Source organism: Plectropomus leopardus, chromosome 17 (assembly GCF_008729295.1).
Source record: "Plectropomus leopardus isolate mb chromosome 17, YSFRI_Pleo_2.0, whole genome shotgun sequence".
In the NCBI taxonomy this organism is placed as follows: domain Eukaryota; kingdom Metazoa; phylum Chordata; class Actinopteri; order Perciformes; family Serranidae; genus Plectropomus; species Plectropomus leopardus.
In genome coordinates, this window is record NC_056479.1 from 19,018,073 (window position 1) to 19,039,160 (window position 21,088).

Here is a 21,088-nt window from a genome sequence, read left to right on the forward strand (position 1 = left end):
AGAAGTTGCAATTAGACAAATTTGCAGCAGCTTTTGAGATCTAATATCTCTGTTAATATACTGTATGTCCGAGCCTTTCACACAACTATAACATCTCCTTTCGCCATCTCGAGTCTTTGGCAAGGAGCTCTGAATTTCTAAATATTGGAGGTGTAGTGATACACTGATCTGCATTTATATATTGATTCAATGGTCAACGGTCCAATTTTATTAGGATTGTGAAATTCATATCCATGCTGACATGGTCAGGAGGAGAGCTGGTTAACATTAGCTGTTGGCTGGAACTAACAGCTAACAGAGGTTGCACTGAGTTACATTATAATTCATTCAAAATCTCTTCTGTAAAAATGAGTATTGGGCGAAGGTAAATTTTAATGTTCTTATGATGAGTTCAATATAAATCTTGTAAAATATAGTTTGATGCAAAAAAAAGGAAAATTTGGTTGTTTGAGGGAGAAATGTGTTGAATAAAAAAATAGACAACAGAGAGGTGATTATGATATATTATGTATTGTAAAAAAGGTATTAAGCAGTATCATGTGAAAAAAGTTATATTAAATGTATTGTGAATGTGTATGATTAAATTTGTGCTCAAAGATAGTGTAATGAAGAACTAAATTACTTTAAAACAGTTATTTTTTGCGATGATTTTCTTTCCTTGCACAAAATGGGGAGTAGATAACAACGATAAACAAAATAAACATAAAAAACATATCTGTATGGGCATCAGCTATCAGCTTAATTGTTATTTTAAACATCATATCGGCCCAGATTTCAATTGGTGCGTCCCTAAATTTTATTCACGCAAAATGAATACATATTGTTATCTGAAAGAAGAAGTTCCCAGTACATGCTTTTGTTGGTATGGTAAGTAATGGTAAGTAGCCAAACAGAAAAGACGATGAGGATATCTACTATTATTGTCTCATATTGATTTCAGGCCCTTGAATTGAATCAATCGAAATCATATAGGCCTGTTAGCAGGCTTTGTAATATCAGCAAATTTTATATCGTCCAAAGAATTCATGTTATATCACGATGAAACTTGTGATTTACACCCCTAATAAGAATGCACATTGATGTTGTACTGTAGCCATCCATCACTGATCAGACAGCGAGTCAGATGGGCTCATGCTTCACTCTGAGTCATGAGCCAAACTCTGCTAAAGCTCAAGTGTGAAGGCCACTACTCAGCGCCGGAACATGCTCCGGTGGCGCAGCCACTGTGGAAGGACACCATTCAATTAGAGCACGGCTTCAAGGGGAGTTTCTACCTGAGTAAGCAGAACGCCGTCGCATCACTCAGGCCTCTGCTGATCACAGGTCTTGGGCTAAGTAAAGGCACACTATAAGTGATGGGCTCTGAGGGATGTGAGGTGTTCCTTTAAAAAATTAGAAGGGTTTTAGTACACTTGGATGATGTTTAGTAGTATTTTTGGATGGCAGTTGATCTGTCCTATCCCCCATGCTCTCACACTTTGCATATCTAGACAAATAACTGTTGCTGTTAGACTGTATTCAGAGAGACAACAGCACTGCATGAGAAACGCAGCACCCTCCTTTGTTTCAATGAGGCCACAGTTGAGTAGAACGCAAGTTCATCTGGGAAAAAAAGTTAAACCTGGCTCAGTTTTTGCCACATCACAATGTAATGCCATTTGGTTACATCACTGCATTGGCCAGTCAAATACATACAAGCACACTTTCACTAGATATTAACTTGCGAACTTGAACCACTTCATTCTGCATTTAACCTGGCAATACTGTCAACAAACACTGATATCTTTCCAGGTGTTGTCAAGTTTGTCTCCTCGGCAAGTTAATAGCAAAAGACACACATTGCAATATAGTGTTCTGGTGTTTGAAAAGCCTTCAAAATCATTCATGTTAATGAAGCCGACCATCCTGGACTGCATTACATTGTCACATCATGGGTACATGATGCAAAACAAACACAGCGTCTTGCCCTTCTGTCATGCATCAGTGTTTTCCATCTGAATCCTTCGTCTCTAAATGCCACAAGCTAGAAATGTCATACAGTCATAATTAATAAACCCCATAATTACGAAAGACTAAACAAACCATTTTTTAATTAAAGGTGCTGCCTGTAATTCTGGAGAAAAGTTGTAGTCTCATTTCCAGCTGAGTTTCCCACACATTCATTTATTTGTGGCAGCCAACCACGATCAAAACATTTTCCCCCATGTATTGATTTTACAGTTTTGGAACTGGACTGTTGCTAGGAGCTATATTGGAATATATATACTGTTCAACTATACATTGCACCACACTCCCGGAGGGTACTTTGGACACAGACAAGCAGCAGAACGTAAGGCACAGTGAGTCTACAAGTTTGCATTCACTCCCTTTGCAGCAGCTTCTCCTCTCAACCATCAATCTGATCAGCTGTGACCAGATCAACACATTATCTACCCTGCAACGCAGACCCCACAAACTACTTCTGAGGAATAAAGAACTCATGGAGAGTTCTGCCTGCGCTGCATTTAAGGACCTGCAAAAACATCCAAATTTAGAGAGGGGGCACAGAATGATAAAAACAGACAAACAAAAAAAAAACACACATACATAAGAAAAAAAAGGGAAGTTTACTCACTGCCCAAACTCATTGCATGTATCCTTAGGCTCTACCAAACTCATCAGGTGCATTTCCTTTTTCATTAAACTCTTGCAAAGCCAATGTTTTAAATCCTGCATTGTTTAAATTAATGTTTACATGCTAGCAATTCTTCCCTGCCTCCTCTGCATATTGACACTCATTACCACTGCCTGCTGACCATGCCACTGGTATGTCCAGGTGCAACCACGTGCGCATAGACGAGATGAACAAAACGGGGATCAAACATAGAAAAATAACTCCGTGGTGTGACAACTGGTCAAAAGCTCTTTGTCCATCTATGTAAAAATGTTAAACATATACAGTATTTGGCTAAGCTAAGCTAATTGTGAGGTGACGCTTTAATGGAACTATTTCTTTTTAGAAAAATAAAAGGACTTTATTTTTTGTGTTTGAGGCATCATCTGAAAAAAGCAAAATTAATGAGTGGTAAACACTTCTTCTACTGACCACAAAATAACCCATTCACTGAAAAGGCAGGCCTGTGTGGGCGACTTCATAAAGGTTCAACAGTGGCTCAGCAGGTGGGCGGACGCATGCATGAGACAAGTATTTGAGCTGGAATTTCACAAAGGTCAAGCGTGTTACTTGCTCTGTCTGGGACCCAAATCCAGACATTTTATAACCCGTCTTATATATCCCTTGTATATTTACACAATGAATATACAGTGTGCTGCAGCTAATAACCTTATTGAGTCTGAAGCCCTTGAATACAAACAGAAAAACAAAGCCTCTGTGAGAAAAGTGTTCTTGTTGCCTGGGGGGTGTGGTGGGTTCTGCAGGCAGTCTAGAGGAAATCCTGCCCCCTTTATAACACCCAGTGACAGCACTGCTTTTACAGTAACAGCCCACACAAACAATGCAAGTGGTTAAAAAGAAAACGCCTTGGGAGTTTGTAGATGTCAAAGTACTCTATGTGTGGAGCTGCAGAAGTGACTGAGGGCTTCACATCTACTCTTACAAGTATAAAGCCCACACAGTAGTGCTGTCATTAGGAAACATGTTTCCTGATGACAAGGAAAAACTGGAAAGGATGTTTTCTGTCTTTATTTTTATCTCAATAAAGCATATTGCTATGGCAATCCCTGCTGTGCAGAGCACTTGTGCAATAACAGTGAAAAGGAAAAAAAGATGGAGGTCATGGATCGTGACAAAAATGGCATCTGAATGGCTCGAAGGCTTACTCAACAGCCTGTTCCTAAATCGGTTACATTGTAACCTTGAGCAAATTAAAGAACAGGAGGTGAGCGTGGTGAAGAAAGCATTGAGTGGTGCTGGGAACACGAGAACATTAGGCAAAAGTTTAAAAGCTGCAGTTAATGGCACCGGTTTATGACCATTTCCCCTGGATCTTCTGACCTCCTGCAGTTTCACTAGCTCTCAGTGGAATTTTTGCTTTACAACAGGCAGGCACGCTATGGTACACAGATACAGGTAAACAACTCAGCAAGCAGGCGAATACACAAACAAGGCTCATTAAAGTCTGATGATTGAACAGCAACGGTGTGTTCATGATTCATATATTCATTCAAACGCGGGAGACTCCACTTTGACTTAAACACACAACCCTCAAAACCTGGGCTGTGCTATGCAAGAACATGCACAATGATAAATTTAACAGTTTGACATTTTTGAAATGTGTTTATTTGCTTTCTGGCAGAGAATTGCACAAAAAAAATCAACACAAAGTAAATATATCTCAGCAGCCAGCTAGCTTTGCTTAGCACAAAGACTGGAAACATCTAGCCTAGTTCTTTCCAAAACTAAAAACTGTCCACCTACAAGCCCCTCTAAGGCCGGAGCTATTAACTCTGCATGTACACATGATTGCTGCCACGCGTCCCCTGCGTTGGTTTGGCGCTTTGGCTGTGCACCTCCTCAAAAATTAACACAATGCAGAGTGGATGTGACACAGCAGTGGGGATTACAAACGGCTTGATTTATTGGCCTTACGTACCACCTCCTCCTGTCGCCATGTCTGTTGTTTACATTTCACACATCTGGTGGTCGTATATGGCCTGGGCTCTCTCGTGTGCCCTCTAAAGGTATCCTCCAGTAACAAGCGTTACATATAGGCCCGTATACACAAAAATGCTCATGACGCAGCTGGGTTAAACAGCAAGTATATCTGCAGCCTAAAGCTCACTAACTTACATTTTATGTCTGGTTTGTTTCATCTGCATGAAACCAAAGTATAAAAACAACAGCTGACAGTTGACTGATTATGTGACTATTTCTTGACCGGGGCCATTATCTATAAGTGCAACAAAAGGAGAGAATATAATCAATTTATCAACCACCTACTGAACAAGCAGAACACAAACTTGCTGAAATGTAACTTGCTGCCTCCTCTTAATCCACACCTCATTTGTTTTAGACAGCCACAGATCTTGTGATGTGCTGAAGTGCACAAAGCAAACCTCCATTATCCTCCAAAGCTGAGAAAACAGTTGCCAAAAAATATAAAATGACATCTATTATATAAAAGTTTGTGGTTTGGAAATCTCAAAAGCGACAAAGTGCTGATTAAGACAGTCTGCAAAATAGGCTGATCAAGACAGGAACACAACACACAACCATCATTTAAAAAGGTATCAAATTCTAATACTTTTTGCCATATCATCCAGCTCTAATACAACATAAAATTAGTGAGCTTTAGAGTTGCTGGTTCCAACAGAGCCAGGGTAACTGTTAGCTGCTGAGCTAATCAGCTGCAACATCATATTTACCCAAAAGTTACGAGAGTTCAACAATCTTCTCATTTCTCATAACCCATTTCCCAAAACATCATACTACTTATTTCACTGGAGGAAGTACAACCAAGCTAGAAGTGTTTCATTGTCACCTTCTGGTAGATGATGGGGTGCGAGGGGAGCACCTTGTAGGTGTACAAAGGTGATGTCACCATCCAGTTGTGGGTAATGAATAAATATTGAGCAGACAGTTTGCGGGAGCGATGCTGAAGTCTGGTGGAGTGATATTGCATTTAACAAGGTGGTGGCACATTTCTAGAACAATGACTTCTTCTTTCCGAACGAGGTGAATCAGTTTTTCTATTGGCCGACCGTGCACATCCGCAGGGTAAACCAACCCCAAACTAGGAGTCAACAAGAAACAATGCTTCAACCCATCTGTCGCACCAGCTTCGATTGAAGCAAACAGGAGCCACAGCCAGAGCAGCCATACCCTGAGCCTGCTAGAAACAGCCCAAACAGATTATCTGTAGTTTACAAACAAATCTGGTATGGCTCCTCTTTTACACATAAAGAAAATAATGGGCAGATTCTCCATTTTGTTGCCCTGCTCATTTTCACGCCCCCGTTGTACCCAGTTACCCTGCCATCAGCTCCGTGCTCACTCTGATCAAAATACTCCTCTCACCATGTCTCGGTCTAAATGAGAGGAAATGAGGTCCGTGTCTGCTCATCTTCAGCACGATGATGCTGTCATTAGTGGAGTATGGGGGGGTGCTGCTGTTTTAAAGCTCTGGAGGGATGAGTCAAACAGGCCTCTGAACTGTGGTGGGCGGCAAGTAGGCAAGCTAAAGCAGCCAACAGCTGTGTCTTTTGCCGCTGCTGCTGGAGGCTTTTACAGCGCCCACTTGCATTGTTGGGGCACTGGAGGACAGCTGCTGTGTGTACGCTCTAAACTCAAATACAAAACATGGAAGATAAACCCACGAGAATTGCATTCGAAGTGCTAAATGATAAATCTAATCTGATCTACAACCTGCAGTGCCGATGTGAAGGCAAAAAAAGTAAGAGGCCAGCAGTTAAAAAGATGCCAATCAAAGTAACAGCTGCTGCAATTATAAAGGGACAGTTAACCCCAAAATATTTTTTTTCTCTTACCTGTGGAGCTATTTATCAATCCAGATTGTTTTGGAGTGAGTTCCTGAGTGTTGGAGATATCCATGTCTGCCTGCTCTACAGTATAATGGAACAATATGGCACTCAGCTTGTGGCCGAAATACATTTGAAAAACTAAACAGCAATGTCTCTTTTCAGAAATCATGACCCAGCACCTCAAGAAAAGATAACTATTTTCCTTTTACCGAATGACACTTGCCAAATGCATCACCGAGCAGAAGACACCAATGTGCTAGGTTAAGACCGCACACTCAACCAATAAAGATATAATCATCTTTTAATGGGCTCTGTCACAAATAACACTTTATACATTTGGCATTTAAAAAAAGTATTTCACTGATATAAATAAAAGTCCTCACTTAAAACTAGGTCAATCATAGAGTAGAAATATGCAGGTATTTTTGAAATTGGTGCTACATGACCATAGAAAGAGAGAAAAAGAATTGCAGTATCTGCATTTACTCAAAGAGGTACAAAACCTAAAACTACCAGAATGCACTGCACAGTACCAGACCAGTGAATGCTCCCGCTTGTAGAAAACGTAATGCAGCAGAAGCGTGACTGAGCTGTAACGTAAGCTGGCTCAGTAATGCTAGTTGAGCTAGCAGTAGATGCATGCTTCCTTCTGCACGATGATCCGGTTGGCGGTGTAGTCAGCGCAACAAACCAAATGCCATCTAGTTCTGTTATATTTGAGAAAAAGCAGACATCTCTGCGGAGGGTATCTCCAACACTTGGCAACTCGCATCAAAACAATATTTGATAAATAGCACTAGAGGTAAGAGAGAAATTATGTATTCTTAATCTTAGGGTGAACTGTCCCTTTAAAATCTGGGCCACTTCGAGCACGAGCACGATTTCAAAATCCCAGTTTTCCAACATCATCATGTTCAAATCTGCGGTTATGAAGCGGTGCTGCTGTTTTTGTGTTTTCCTGTTGGTGGCGTCAGTTGGACTGAGCTGCAGCTCTAAACAGCTGACTCTGCAGCTCTGCTGCTCGATGATATTAGCTGGGCCTGGTTTCACTTTCTTTGCATCAATGACACTGTGTGTCCTTGTGCTTTGAAAAGCGATACTTAAAATAACACAATTTATTATTCTCTCATTTCATTTATTTGAGATGTCAGATTATAGCAGTTCCTGGCCACCAGTTATTCACTGCGAGTTTACACATTCATGTTTTTTCTTCATGCACTTTTTTTTCATTTTTAGCATTTCTCATAAGATCTAATATTTTCTTTTCTGTACGATTTTTCATTATTGAGCAACTAAGACAAGATTAAAGTGCGTCTACGGCCGCAAAACCTGCATTTGTCATATCTTAAACGGCTTTACTGACAAAAGAAACAGCAATTCCCTGTCCCGAGGATCACGTTATGATCTCCATCAACAGTTGTCCTTTATTTTTTCTTCATCAAACTGCTCACTGCATACAATAAAATGATTCACAAATTAATCTCAGGGTAATACTGAGCTGAAACTGTAAGAGTGCATGGTTTATACTAAAAACAAAGGAATGATCTGCACCTGAATCAAATCCACCTGACACTGTTGACATCTAAATGGTTAATTGGCCTACAACGTGGGCGCAGCAGTAAAGAAATTGAGGTAAATAACTTCTGCCAAAAAAACAAATTTTGTAAAACTGTCCATCTTCCAGGTTTTAGATTTTCTAGGAAACGTACATTTTCTTGGCTTCCGCCAATGTGTACTTGGATGTGATTTAGCATTTTTAAGTGTGTGTGCATGCAGGGTGATTCAGAGGTTATACAGGCTCTAGAGAACAACATTCACTCTGGTGACAAGTATCTGCAGGGGGGCAGTCGGCGGCGGCGCTGACGAGGATCGCAGTTTGTGTCTGACACTCCAGCAACAATGGCTTTGTCTTGAAGCTCAGCACAGGAAATCAACCTCTGCTGTTACAGCCCCAGGATGCCACACTAAAGTGAGGACACTGTCATGGAGACACATTGTGTCATCTGTGTTGAGAAACAGTAGCACTACTTCTCCTTCTACTGGGGCGGTTTTGGCTTTCTGTCAGAACAACAGCAAGCAGCATCATCATCATCAGCGCCAAATGATCTAACACAAAAGCCTCACAGTTTGTGTATGTATTTTCAATGATCTAAAATGCCTTGATGAAATCACTTGACAAAAACGGGAGGCAAAAGCCACGCACTCAATGAGCACAGTCAGATCTTATCAATGCAAACTGCCCAGGGGAACATGTCTGTTTCTCCACGCTCTGAGCACAAAGATGACACACTGAGGTCCTACAAGGGCCCGTTGTCAAACAGCAAGCCCCTCTGTCAAGACAAAAACAGAGCCAGAGGAACCAGAGGTCAGCTGATTGGAGATAATGCAACATGGGAAATCAACACGGGCTCTTACTTCATCATAACTTCAAGCAATCCACTAGTCTGTTAAGCAAGGTAGACAAATTAATGCAAATGTTCTGCCTATGTTTGTACATAAGACACATACACTGTATTGGTGAGTGAATATGTTAAGTAAAAATCTTTATAAAAAAGTACTTTGTCTGCACATTAATATGGATATAAACTAGAAGGGCACTCAGAGAGCACAAACCTTTGCTAGGGACAATAATCCAGTCTTCTATGATAAACAAATTTGCAAGCGTACCACCACATATGTCTGGATATATTTGTGTATAAGTGGTGACAATGATCTCCTCTACAACGACTACTTTCTGCATGAAGTTTAAGCAACTAAATGTGTCTGAAAACCATGAGTAATAGTGGTACCTGTGAATATGGATTGTGATATGGAATCATTATAATTCTACATTTGGTTATGTTTTGTATGTCTATACTCTATATGTTCTGAGAATATGGCAGAAATAACAATAAAGTGACTTTCACTTTTGTCACTATTGACCTTTGTTACTGTCTATGGGATTTTAAAATGTAAGGCAGTGATTCCACCAGGTCCATGTGCCCTATCTCGCAACGTTAACAAAAGCAAAAACTGTTTGTGTAACTACTCCAAAATTCAGATCTGCTCCAAAATTCAACAGTTTCTTTCATGACCAATGCTATACTCTTCCACAAAGTTTCATAAGAATCAGTCCAATAGTTTTTACAAAATCCTGCTGACAAAAAGACAAATAAACCAAATCAACAACATACCTCCTTGGCTGAGACACATATACAGGATAGTATAATACCATCAAAGCTCTGTGACAAACAAAAAAGTTTGGTGCACAGTATGTATGTCAGGGATGGCAACTGCAAGATGAAAACATAATCAGAAAAAAAGTATTATACTTATTAATAAACACTAATAAACACTGACTACATCTGCTTACAACATAACAGTGTAGTATCAATCATTTTTTATTATGTGTTTGATATTTAGACTAATAAAACTGGTACCCCAAAAACGAACCACCAATGTGCTAGGTTAAGACCGCACACTCAACCAATAACGATATAATCATCTTTTAATGGGCTCTGTCACAAATAACGTTTTATACATTTGGCATTTAAAAAAAGTATTTCACTGATATAAAGAAAGTCCTCACATAAAACTAGGTCATCCATACAGTTGAAATATGCAGGTATTTTTGAAGTTGGTGCTACATGACCATAGAAAGAGAGAAAAAGAATTGCAGTATCTGCATTTGCTCAAGAGGTACAAAACCTAAAACTACCAGAATGCACTGCACAGTACCAGACCAGTGAATGCTCCCGCTTGTAGAAAACGTAATGCGAACTTGAATGTTGGCAGCCGACTGGTAACAAACAATCTCGTATTACAGTTAAAGGGTAAGCTTAGACATGTTTCTGAAAACATTTGAGGTGAGAAATAGTAAACGCAGTAACAGAATCTTGGTTTATATTTGATCAGCACTGCTTGGTTTTACTATTTGATTCCAGTTTTTTCGGCCTCCATTTTCACTGTGCAGTAAACAGTATGGCGCCAAATTCCTGTTCACAAGCCCTCGCTATTACAGCTAAACACGGTGGTAAAATGTATTTCTGAAAACATTTAAGGAGAGAAATAGGCAGTGCAGTAATGTAATCTTAATTTATTTTTGATCAACACTGTCTAGTTTTTCCATTTGACTGTATTTCTTTTGCTTGAGAGATAGAGAGAGGTGCAGGTTTTTTCTCTTGATCCGCTTCTATTCTATTTGTGTGGCATGGCTGGTGGGCAATATGAAAATGTGGAAGTACAGCCTGTAGTATGCGCAACAGCCTGTGTGAGCCAGGCACCGGTTAGATGGAGGGAAGTTTTCCACAGTTCATTTACGGATACTAACCACATTGTTTTGATACAAAGCTGGTTGAAAACCTGCAAAGTATCCCTTTAAGGTTCACATCATGCTGACTCTCTAGCTATATAATGATGATCTGCATTTATTAACCACTGACTGAAATAAGCTGAAAGAGGATGTTGTTAGACAACCAAGATGGGCAGAAACTGTGACCCACCGTCCAAGGTGAAAATTTACTTTGCAAGCAAGCTAACTAATTTTCAGGTTCAAAGAGCACTACAGAATGTTGGCTAGATAAAAAAATAGTTAATTATCAAATATTCCAAAACAGCAGCTGGTACGCTCTCAAAATGATGAGTAAAAAAAGTATAAAAGAGATATACGATCTATCACCTACATGTTCTCCATCAGAGAGGGCAGTGAAAGCTATGAGGGGAAGTGAGAACAGTAGGCGGGTTTCCATTAACCCTTAAATTGAAGTTGTGAATATAAAATATAGGTCAGTTAAAAAAATAAAATAAAAAAAACACCCTCCCATTTATCGCAAAAAAATTACGTTCACATGAGGTTGTATTTCAGGTGATTTGCAAAAGCCCCATTACGCAAAAATGGACACTTATTGCTTTTAGAGGTCACATGATGCTATGGCTGTGTGCTTGTTGATAGGAACTGGCTCCCTTGGGCCTGATGCAGCTGGCGGTAAAACAGGTGTTTTTGCATAGCATAAAAGTTGAGTTTGAGTTTTGAATCCACAACCCCTCTGTGAAATAGTGGATTATCACCTCCTAGAAATCCCTCATACGTGGCCGCTCCCACGTATAAGGGGCTTTCCTTTCCAATATCGCCTACATAAAACACCTATGTCGCCTTCGATTGGAAATATTGAATTTTGAAATATTGATTGAACATCCATCACCATTCTTCCCTGAATGTTATCGCAAGAGGAGAAGTACCTAACAACACTCAGCAGAAACGCAGTCATCTTGCAATTGTGTTTTAATGACATTTAGAAAATATAGCTTAAGTTTTGCGTAAATCTGTAATGGAAACCTGCCTAATGACGGCGAGGTGGAGGTTGGTACCTGTTCTACAACACCGACACTCACTACAACACTGCAGTTTTCACATAGCAAAGGTTCAGCTTTTATGTGCAGGTAGTGGGAGGTTACTATCCACCTTTTTCTACACTAACTTTAGATGTGAACTCTCCAGTACAACCAAAGGTGTGAATTGTCAATGGTGCCCTCTTTTCATTTGCATCCTATTATTACTTTTGTGCAGACTGCTTATTTTGTGGGGTTAATACAGCCTGGTTATGTGTTGGTGGATGATGGCCCCGTCCTGACCCAGTTATTAAGCTGTCATCCTGCAGAGGGAACAAAGAGGAGCAGCTGTCTATCAATAGCCTGAATGTGTTTTCAGGAGAGACACAAATAAAGCGAGAGGACAAACAGCACGTGCTTCTGTCCAAAATCAGCAGGGACACCAGAGAGAGCACCTGCTTTGGTTCCTCAAGTGATCGCTGATTAGATTGATCGCATGGAGGTCACTTCAAATGTCAAGTCACCAGAGAAATAGAGGACAGCAATTACTTGTTGTGCTGAAATGATAATCAATTGGATTGCCAATATAAAAAAGGCTGCAAATAAATATTTACACAATTTACTTATTTTTTTCCCATGAGCCAATTATATTGTCAACAAAATGTCTGAAAATAGTGAAAAATGCGTCAAATTTTCCCTAAGCACAGTGTCATATGTGTCATATCTTCAAATAGCTTTCTTTTGCTCATTATGGTTCAAAACAAAACAAAATCTAACAGTTTAGGACTGTATAAAACAAAGAAAAGCAGAACGGATGCACGATTTTGAATTTTTTGCCAATATCCAATATGCTAATTTATAGCGACTCATTTGGCCAATAACCTATACCGGTATCAATGTATCCAATTTTTCCCCACCTAATTTTAGTGATCATCAGGTCTCTTCTGTAGTGGAAATAACATATTATGTATACTCTTCTTGCTATGGCCCACCCGCAGATGGACACATAAAACACAGTGCTTTAATGAAGGGACGCTCCGACACCATATTAAGATCGGACATCGATCCCGATAACGACAAAATTGCACAATGTGCTTAAATTCACCTATAGATGGAGCTTTTCATTCTTATGATATCCTGGATAGTTTAATAAATAATAGTTCATCATATGTTTATTATAGTGCAAAATACCACGGTCAGATGAAACTATGAATGTCGTCCTATTTTACTTTCTATGCCTTTAGCGTCTTCCATATGGTGAGGTATACAGTTCGAATTCAACAATGGTATCAGTTCAGTATAAACCGATATGCAAAACCCAGGTATCGTTATGGGGACTGAAGATGTTGGATCAGTGCATCCCTACTTCAGTGTATGTAATATGTGTTCCCTGTGTACATGTTCATTTAATCAATTAAAAATTAAATACATACAAATATCTGTTTGTCATAATGGCAGAAATCACGTATGTTGGCCTATACTAATATTTCATTTTACAGCCAATATATGATGATACTGATGACTAGGGTTTATTTATGAGATTCTTACAGTACAATAACCATCTCAGAAAATATTGCAGTTTCACAGCATTGCAGAAGTATTATTATTATCAGGCAAATGAGCCTCTAAGGAATGAAAACAGGAGAGAAAATAAGGGTTTTATAAATGTAATTGAAACTAGAAACCATTTTTGTATAGAAATGTGTTTAAAAATCCTCCCTTCTTTAAATAACTAAAACAAAGGTGTGATTCTCCACCCAGTTCCTTTTTTCCCCACCAATATTGTAGATACTCAAATGTCCACTATATCATAACCATCAATTGAAAATCGTCACAGTATACCTTAAAACCAGTTTGTCGCTGCAACCCTACCAAGGACATGCTGATATTCTTGTGCATCCCAAAAAAGCAGCAAATCCCCACTATTTAGCACGTGGTTCATTTCCTAACAAGTGATTAACTGACTAACCTATTTCAGCAGCATTATGAAGCAAAAATGGATCTAACTCCTGCATAAATTTAACTGCAAATTAAATAACATTGTTTGTTTTTTTACTCCATATCAGACAAAACAAGCAATTTCAAGATGTCACCTTGGAGTCCATGAAATCATAATGGCCATTTTTCACTATTTCCTTGCATATAATAGCTAACACCCACTGATCAAAAGTAATAAAATCAACCATTAGTTGCAGAACTAAAAGCAGCAGACGTTCATAAGCTGATCAATCAGTTATTAAATTGGAATTTTTGGTCTGGATATTTTTGTCTGGGAGTCAATATACTTGTGTATAGGACACGCTACTGTGGAGGACAAAAGATGTTGCTGCAGATGAAACCCTCCACACAATGGAGCATATCTTTGTTGTGGAGATTATCTGATGGCAAATGCTCCTGCCGTGTGAGGGGGTGGCAGTGACAACAAATCCTGCTAGAAATAACACAAAACATAACAGTAGTTTTCAATGGCAGTTGTGGCCTGCTTCATTTACCTGCTGATTCACCAGTGTTGATCCAGTCTGGGTTTGCAATGCTGGCTATTGCAAAGATATCTGCTGCCAGAAACAGGCACCCTGAAATGATCGTTAGTTTATCCATATCGCCAGCTGATGAAGCGGTGAATAACGTGGGGGAAAAACTGGCGGTCGTTGTCCAAAATGTGAGCGTTGAGAGAGACACAGGGTGGGCTGTTATCAGTCTAACCTCGCCCCCTTCAACAGGATCCTGCTGTTGTGGTTCTGCTGTGCATTTTGCAGCAACGTTAGCTCCTTCGCATCAAGCAAGCGAGAGCCTCCTGCTACAAAAGGCTCAAAAACGATGCACAGAAGCATCACATCTCAAATGCCCGTTGTAGTCCAGTAAGGTAAAACAATAGCTCAGTCAGCGCCGGGGCCCTTGTGTTGCCTTTCGGATCCGTTTAGCAACAGCAGCAGCAGCCGCAGCATCGGGTACAGCTGCAGCTAGCAGGTAGCTAGCTAGCTATTTCCCAGATTCGGGCTCGGTGTGCCGAGCTGCGGCCCAGAGGCTGCTCGACGGCCGAGACCGCGACTGCGCTAGCATTTCAGACACAATGTCACACACACGGAGGTGGACAAGAAGCAAAGCAAGCCGGCCCTCACTTCGCGGTATCTGTGTTTTCAAGCGAAGGTGTAACGTTAGCCGTCAGGAAAACGAGAACCCATCACCCTCTCCTGCTTATTCGAGCCCGTTCTCCTTCTCCGCTGGAATAGCATCTGGTACTTTCAGTCCGTTAGCTTCACCTCCTCCTCCGCGTCTCCTTCTTCTCCCCCAGACCACGGTGAGGAGACGGTTTTCAACGCTGCGTACTTAAATCCAAAGGAGACGTTATGAAGTCCCGGTGTGGACGGTAAAGCGGTTATTGTTATGCTTTTCAGCCGTGCGCCCACCGTTAGCTCAGCCTCCCTTTCTGCCAAATGACATCAGGCGAACACCCCCACGCAGCGTCGCGAGCGCACACACACACACACACACACACACACACACACACACACACAGCTTCACGTTCAGGAGGGAGGGGGGCATTCGTTCTCCTCTTCTCTTCTCGCGAGATTATATGTACTACACTAAACGGGCTTTATGTTGTCCTGACTCGCCCTGTTTGAGGCGAATAATTGGGGTGGGTGCACCTTTAAAATCACATCAGTCTCATTTTGAATTTTAATAAAATAGCATGCAATATAATGCAATAAATGTCCTGCATTTTCAGCCAATTTTGAGGCCCCACGTGTGGAGGGGGCTTATTTCAGATAATAATTATCACCTACAACTCAACCTCAAAATAATATTAATAAATATTATATTACTAGTACTACTACTACTACTACTACTACTACTAACAATAATAATACTTTTGATTGTATGAATTTTCAAGTTCATGAAAATATTTACAGAATAAAAACGTAAACATTAAATCCATGTAGGAGGGCTTAAAAGCACTGAGCCCATACATAAACAGATGGAGGTGCAAGAGTAAAAAAAATCATCAATAATAAGAAGAATTATTGTTATTACTTGAAATATTTTCATAAATGAGGGCCTGTTTAGTAGGACTAGAGCTGAAATATGACAAAAAATGCCAACACCAATTGATTTTTCATTAATCAAGCAAACTAATACTGGTTCCACACTTTAAAAAAAAAAAAGTTAAATATTTTCTGCTTCTAGCTCTTTGTTATGATTGGAAATAAAAAAAAAAATCAGGTCAAGCTATATAATAGCTTTACCTTGGGCTTTATGTAATTGTAGTGAGCATGTTTCATACTAAGATTTTATTGATAAGCAATGAATCAAAAATTATTAGTTATTATCACATATAGTTACAAGCCAATCTGCAGATATTTTACATATATTTATGTATTTTATAATATGTGGGGCAGTATGATTTAGCTACAGTAATACTTATTAGCTCGACCAAGTGCAACATTTAAATGCTGCATAATGAATCAGTAACAATTATCCAACAGTGCAACATATAATCACACCAAGCTGGCAGGAGCCAATGCATTTATGTACATTTAGCTGGTATTGCTACTTCAGAAAATCATAATTATTCCACAACTGTTCATTCTGCACCTTCTGTTCTGGCTGAGCAAAAACAGGGTGGCTTCAACCTAAATTTAGGATGCTCAACTTTCAATCCTGCCAAGTCATGTTTGTGCTTTTGGGGCCCCCTGTTGGTTGAAAAACATAACATCTCTAAGTGCTAAAAATACCGACTGCTGCTTCAACAGTCCTTTTTTTTAAACCACCATACCACCCTCACGCTCCTGACACAGCACAAAAAAAACCCCTCAGTAAATCTGGACTCATCCCAAGATACAAATTAAAGCAACAACCTGTGGTTATTATGATCTTTAATTTACATAGATATACAGTTAAATTGACAACAAAAAAACAAAAGAGAATTTGCATTATGATTCTTCGGCTCCCTGTTGGTGTTTACACATACTGCGGTACAGACTACAAATGATTGGTGACATCAAATGAATTCTTGCAGGAGGCTGTGGCTTTGAGGTCCTCTTTCCTTTTTAAGCAGCCAGGCGCAGCACGCCCGAGTTAAAATCAACCGATCTCATATTTTTATGTTCATACTTCGTCCACAAACGGTGTATTCACCAGATGTCCGCTTGCTGCCATGGTCTTTTTGCCATCCACAAATTTTTTTGCAGCCTGTAAAGAAAGGGACATAGGGGATCTTTTTAATTTAGCACTTAAATACATAATAAACTATTACTCAAACAGTATGCGACTCAATTAACCGTCACAAAAGAAAGATATAAATACACAAATACACTGATGAGTGAACCTGCATGTTTATATTATTATACATTACTTTTTCGTAACTTAATTGTTTCTGCATTTTTCCTAATTATGCCTGTATTTATGTTTTCATCACTCATAAACACCTGTATTAAAGAGGTCACTATTTACACACAAAAACATATTTTCTCCACACAAACTGACTTACTCAATCTACTCACGCAGTGAGTTTACCACCATCACCAGAGGACTGTACATCACTATAACACTAGGTTACATTTGTTAGCAGGTTAGCAAACAGCTGCCTATTTACATTAGGGCCGCATTTAGATATTATTTTCATTGGGGTAATCTCTTGATTAATAGATTAATTGTATAGTCTATGAAATGTCCCCAAAAAAGTGAAAAATGCTCATTTTTCAAAATCCAAAGTGACATATTAAATATGCTTATATTGTCCAACAAACAGTCCAAAACCCAAGGCCTCCCATGTTGGATCAAAGATGGCAAAAAAACCCAGCAAATTCCAAACCACAGCAAATATTGGACGTCTTTTGCTAAAGGACTGAAATGATTAATCATTTATCAAAATACTGTAGCATTCATTGGATTGCTGTTTCTGGCAATTTGCAAATTGCAAACGCAAGTTAGTCTGGGACCCCCTGGGCCAGTTTCAATTTCCAACAGCTGTTTACCAAAATCCCAAATGTAAGCAGACTACAGCCTGCAGAGATGAGCTGTGGTGGTGTAGCATCAATATGTCTGTGCATGATTAGATCGATGTTTGGCGGAGGCTGACAAACCGGTGCTGGATCCCAAGGTGCCAGCTGTGATCCATGGGAACGCATCTCAAGTAGGTTGGAATAACGACGGACAACACTGAAATAAGAGCGCTGTTGTTCCAAGAAAAATAATATAAAATAAAAAAAAATAATGCTCTGTCTGTGCCCAGAGTACACTCTGCACTTTCAAAAGTGTAATTCTCTAAATAACCGGTCAGGTTATATATTCTGCTCCTTATGAACGGTCTAGCTCCCGAAAATATAAAATCAATATGTGGCGGCACATATTGATACTGTGATTGGCCGACACAAATAAATGAGTGGGAAATCCACGATGAATGAGTGTTGCCCTTTTTTGCCATCAGAATTAGAAAAAAGTACTTAAGTCGAAACAGCGCTCGTCTTTACTAAGTTAGACTTGTGCTCATTGTCGTGTCCCGGGCACAAAGGTTGCACAAGCCAAAAATGACATTATCATGTATTTTGCGTAAAGCCCGAAGGCTTTGAAAGCACTCGCCTCAAACATGACTCATTTTAGATTAACGGTTATGATTGGCCTGACCCGGGCCAGATTGTCTCGTTTACAGTCTAGCCTGGACTGCAAGTCCAATATTCACTTTTCTTTTAGTTCCATTTTTGGTCTCCACCAACTCCTGAGGGAAACATCTGACTCACCAGCTGCTAAATACTGCACTCTGTCCACCAGCTGGTCGCTAAAATTATAATTTTTATGCGTCTGCCATCTGGTCTTGGGCAGGCAGGTCTTGTGTACACATTGTGCTTATCTGAGCTGTTTCACTGAGGGCCGCTCCCTGCCGATAATGTATTGCAAGGCACCACTGGAGTGAAGGTGTGACAACAGAGACACTCACCTTGACCACATCGTCCTGGGTAACAGCGTCTATAGCCTGGAGAACAGCGTCAGGGAGCTGGTACGCTGCAGTGGTCAGAGCCTGAGCACCGATCTCCTCCATCAGTCCCTCAGTGCTCTCTATTGACATCAGGTACTCTGATTTCACCTGATTCCTGCGCAGAAAAGTCAAACACACTCCGGAGTCAACAACATTATTTTGGTACGCGACCGCTTCACCTCCATGTCCAACGTTACTCAGTGAACTCACTTTGCTCTGGTGACGTCAGCCTCTGACGCATTTCCCTCAGCTACACCTCTCACCTGAGCAATGGCAGCTTTGATCACCTACAGAGGATGTCAACAAGAAACAGTTCGGTGAAATGCAGACTCTGGTACCTTTGCACATTTTTGGATTTTTCTTGGAACGAGTGAATTTGGCAATCACCTCTCCTGCAGAGTCTGCTTGTGCGATGGTATAGACGCCAAATAGGCCGGAGTCGGAGTATGAGGCATTGAAGGCTGTGGCCTGAAAGGCAGCCAGAGGTCATCTGATATTAGAAGACAAACTCTCTGCATTTGTCACTAACGCAACAAATAAATAATAAAATTTAACTCCTTTAACTTCCTTCTTTTCTTAACTTACATCAAAGGGCTGTGTGGTGGCTTTGGCAATACCCTGGCTCAGTTTGCTGGTGATGTTGGAGCCTCTCTTTACATGTGGCCCAGCTCCCAGGATCCTTTGCAGCACGCTGAAGGCATTAGCCTCTGCGCTACCTGTCACACCGCCCTCGCAGGTGATCAGTGCGTGGACCAGGTTGTCATTATTCTGCACCCGCAGCTCACCTAAACACAAACAAAAGCATCGTGTCAATAACGCAGTGATAGATCTCAAAGAGTGTAATGCTGCTTTTAAATCATAAGCACTCTCTACAGACTGGTCACAGCACAGAGCCGCCACAAAGTCCCCTCTTTACACCGCCTTTGCATTTTTACACAGGACCAAAAAACAGCAACATCATGCTACACCAGTGTGGGATTTTATAAAGCATGCTGGCATCGCGGAAACAAAAGAGCCGTAATGGGTGTGACCTCTAACGCAACAGCATCTGCCTCTAGCGTGACATATAAGATATGCATCAGCAGCACTTTCTAAAAATCATTTATCATCTTGTTATATTGCACCTGCTCTTGTCATCTGCTCTCAAATCATTTTTTTCACAATTTGCAGACATTTTCAGCTGCTGTTCTTCGTTTTTGAGTCAGACGGTAACTGCTGCTGGCTGCTTTTTAAATCTCCTGTCGTAGGTCGCGCATATAATACTGCGTCAAAATGTCACACCTGTCCTGCTCATGATCACATGCTGCTGGCCGTCCCTTTCACACAGATGTCGTTTCGGTGCTGTTTCCACCTCTTTTGTCGGCTCAAAGGTAAGACAACTCTGTCCCCCCATTTAGCAGTCATACTTTTTCCACTGAACGGTGAGGCGGCGTCACAAAGCAATATTCCTGCCTTAAACAGGCAATGTAAAAGGGGCTATTGACTGTATGCAGGGTTCCTGCGCATTTTACGCACAAAATTCAGAAATTTTCCCATGACTTTTTAAGTATCATAATATTTTTTTTTGCCCATAATTGTAAGGTCAGCTTGCTGGTACACAAAGAGGAAGAGGTAAGCACTGGGAGAAAATGAGGAACCATCAGTAATGTTTAGCAAATGATATAATACATCAAGACTTGCTAGAGGTACGTTATATCTACAGTTTCAGAAAATAAATTTGCCGCTTTGTTATATTACATGGAAGGTTATCCATGGAAGATTACACAATTTCATTACAAAAAGCTAAATTTCATGCCGATTTTAAATTTTCAATGACTTTTACAAATCCCAGGATTTTTTCCAGGCCTGGAAAATGTGATTGTGAAATTCCATGGCTGTTTCAGGTTTCCATGACCATGGGAAACCTGTGTATTTAAAAAAAACATCAACATAGCCTCTGAGTCTGAAAAAGTGATGTCAGTGCGAAGTGCCTCAAACTAGCGATCTAGCTCATGGCGACTATAAAGGCTTATTGTGTACAAGTCTATGAGAAAATATCTAACTTCTCACTTGATTTATTATCACAGTTAACATTTACCAAATGAGTTTATATGTTCTTTAACACTAGTTTCAAATTTTCTTCAATACAGCAATTTGAAATCTTTGGTCCAATTTAGAATAAAATAGCTGATAAAGCAGGGTATGGCTACCTTGTGATTGACAAGCTGCTACCACAGTGACCTGTCAATTCAATTCAATTTTATTTATAAAGCCCATTATCACAAAACACAGTTTGCCTTGGAGGGCTTTACAGAATACGACATCCCTCTGTCCTGAGGAGAGCCGTTG

General features: G+C 40.2%; 2 protein-coding genes across 2 annotated transcripts in view; both read right to left on the reverse strand.

The window, feature by feature from the left end:
- mosmoa (modulator of smoothened a) overlaps positions 1-15,242 on the reverse strand; it is a 28,908-nt gene extending 13,666 nt beyond the window's left edge. The window contains exon 1 of the mRNA XM_042505503.1: positions 14,280-15,242. Within this exon, the coding sequence (XP_042361437.1) occupies positions 14,280-14,385 (106 nt within the window). The 5' untranslated portion in view covers positions 14,386-15,242. The remainder of the gene's footprint in view (positions 1-14,279) is intronic.
- Positions 15,243-16,646: 1,404 nt separating this feature from the next.
- Positions 16,647-20,153, reverse strand: LOC121956264 (cytochrome b-c1 complex subunit 2, mitochondrial). Its single transcript, XM_042504398.1, has 6 exons — positions 20,042-20,153; positions 19,346-19,668; positions 19,148-19,228; positions 18,971-19,047; positions 18,722-18,875; positions 16,647-16,977 (listed from the first exon to the last, which is right to left on the reverse strand). Exons 1-6 carry the CDS (start codon positions 20,151-20,153, stop codon positions 16,894-16,896), a joined length of 831 nt encoding a protein of 276 aa, XP_042360332.1. The 3' UTR covers positions 16,647-16,893.
- Between the last annotated feature and the right edge of the window lie 935 nt (positions 20,154-21,088).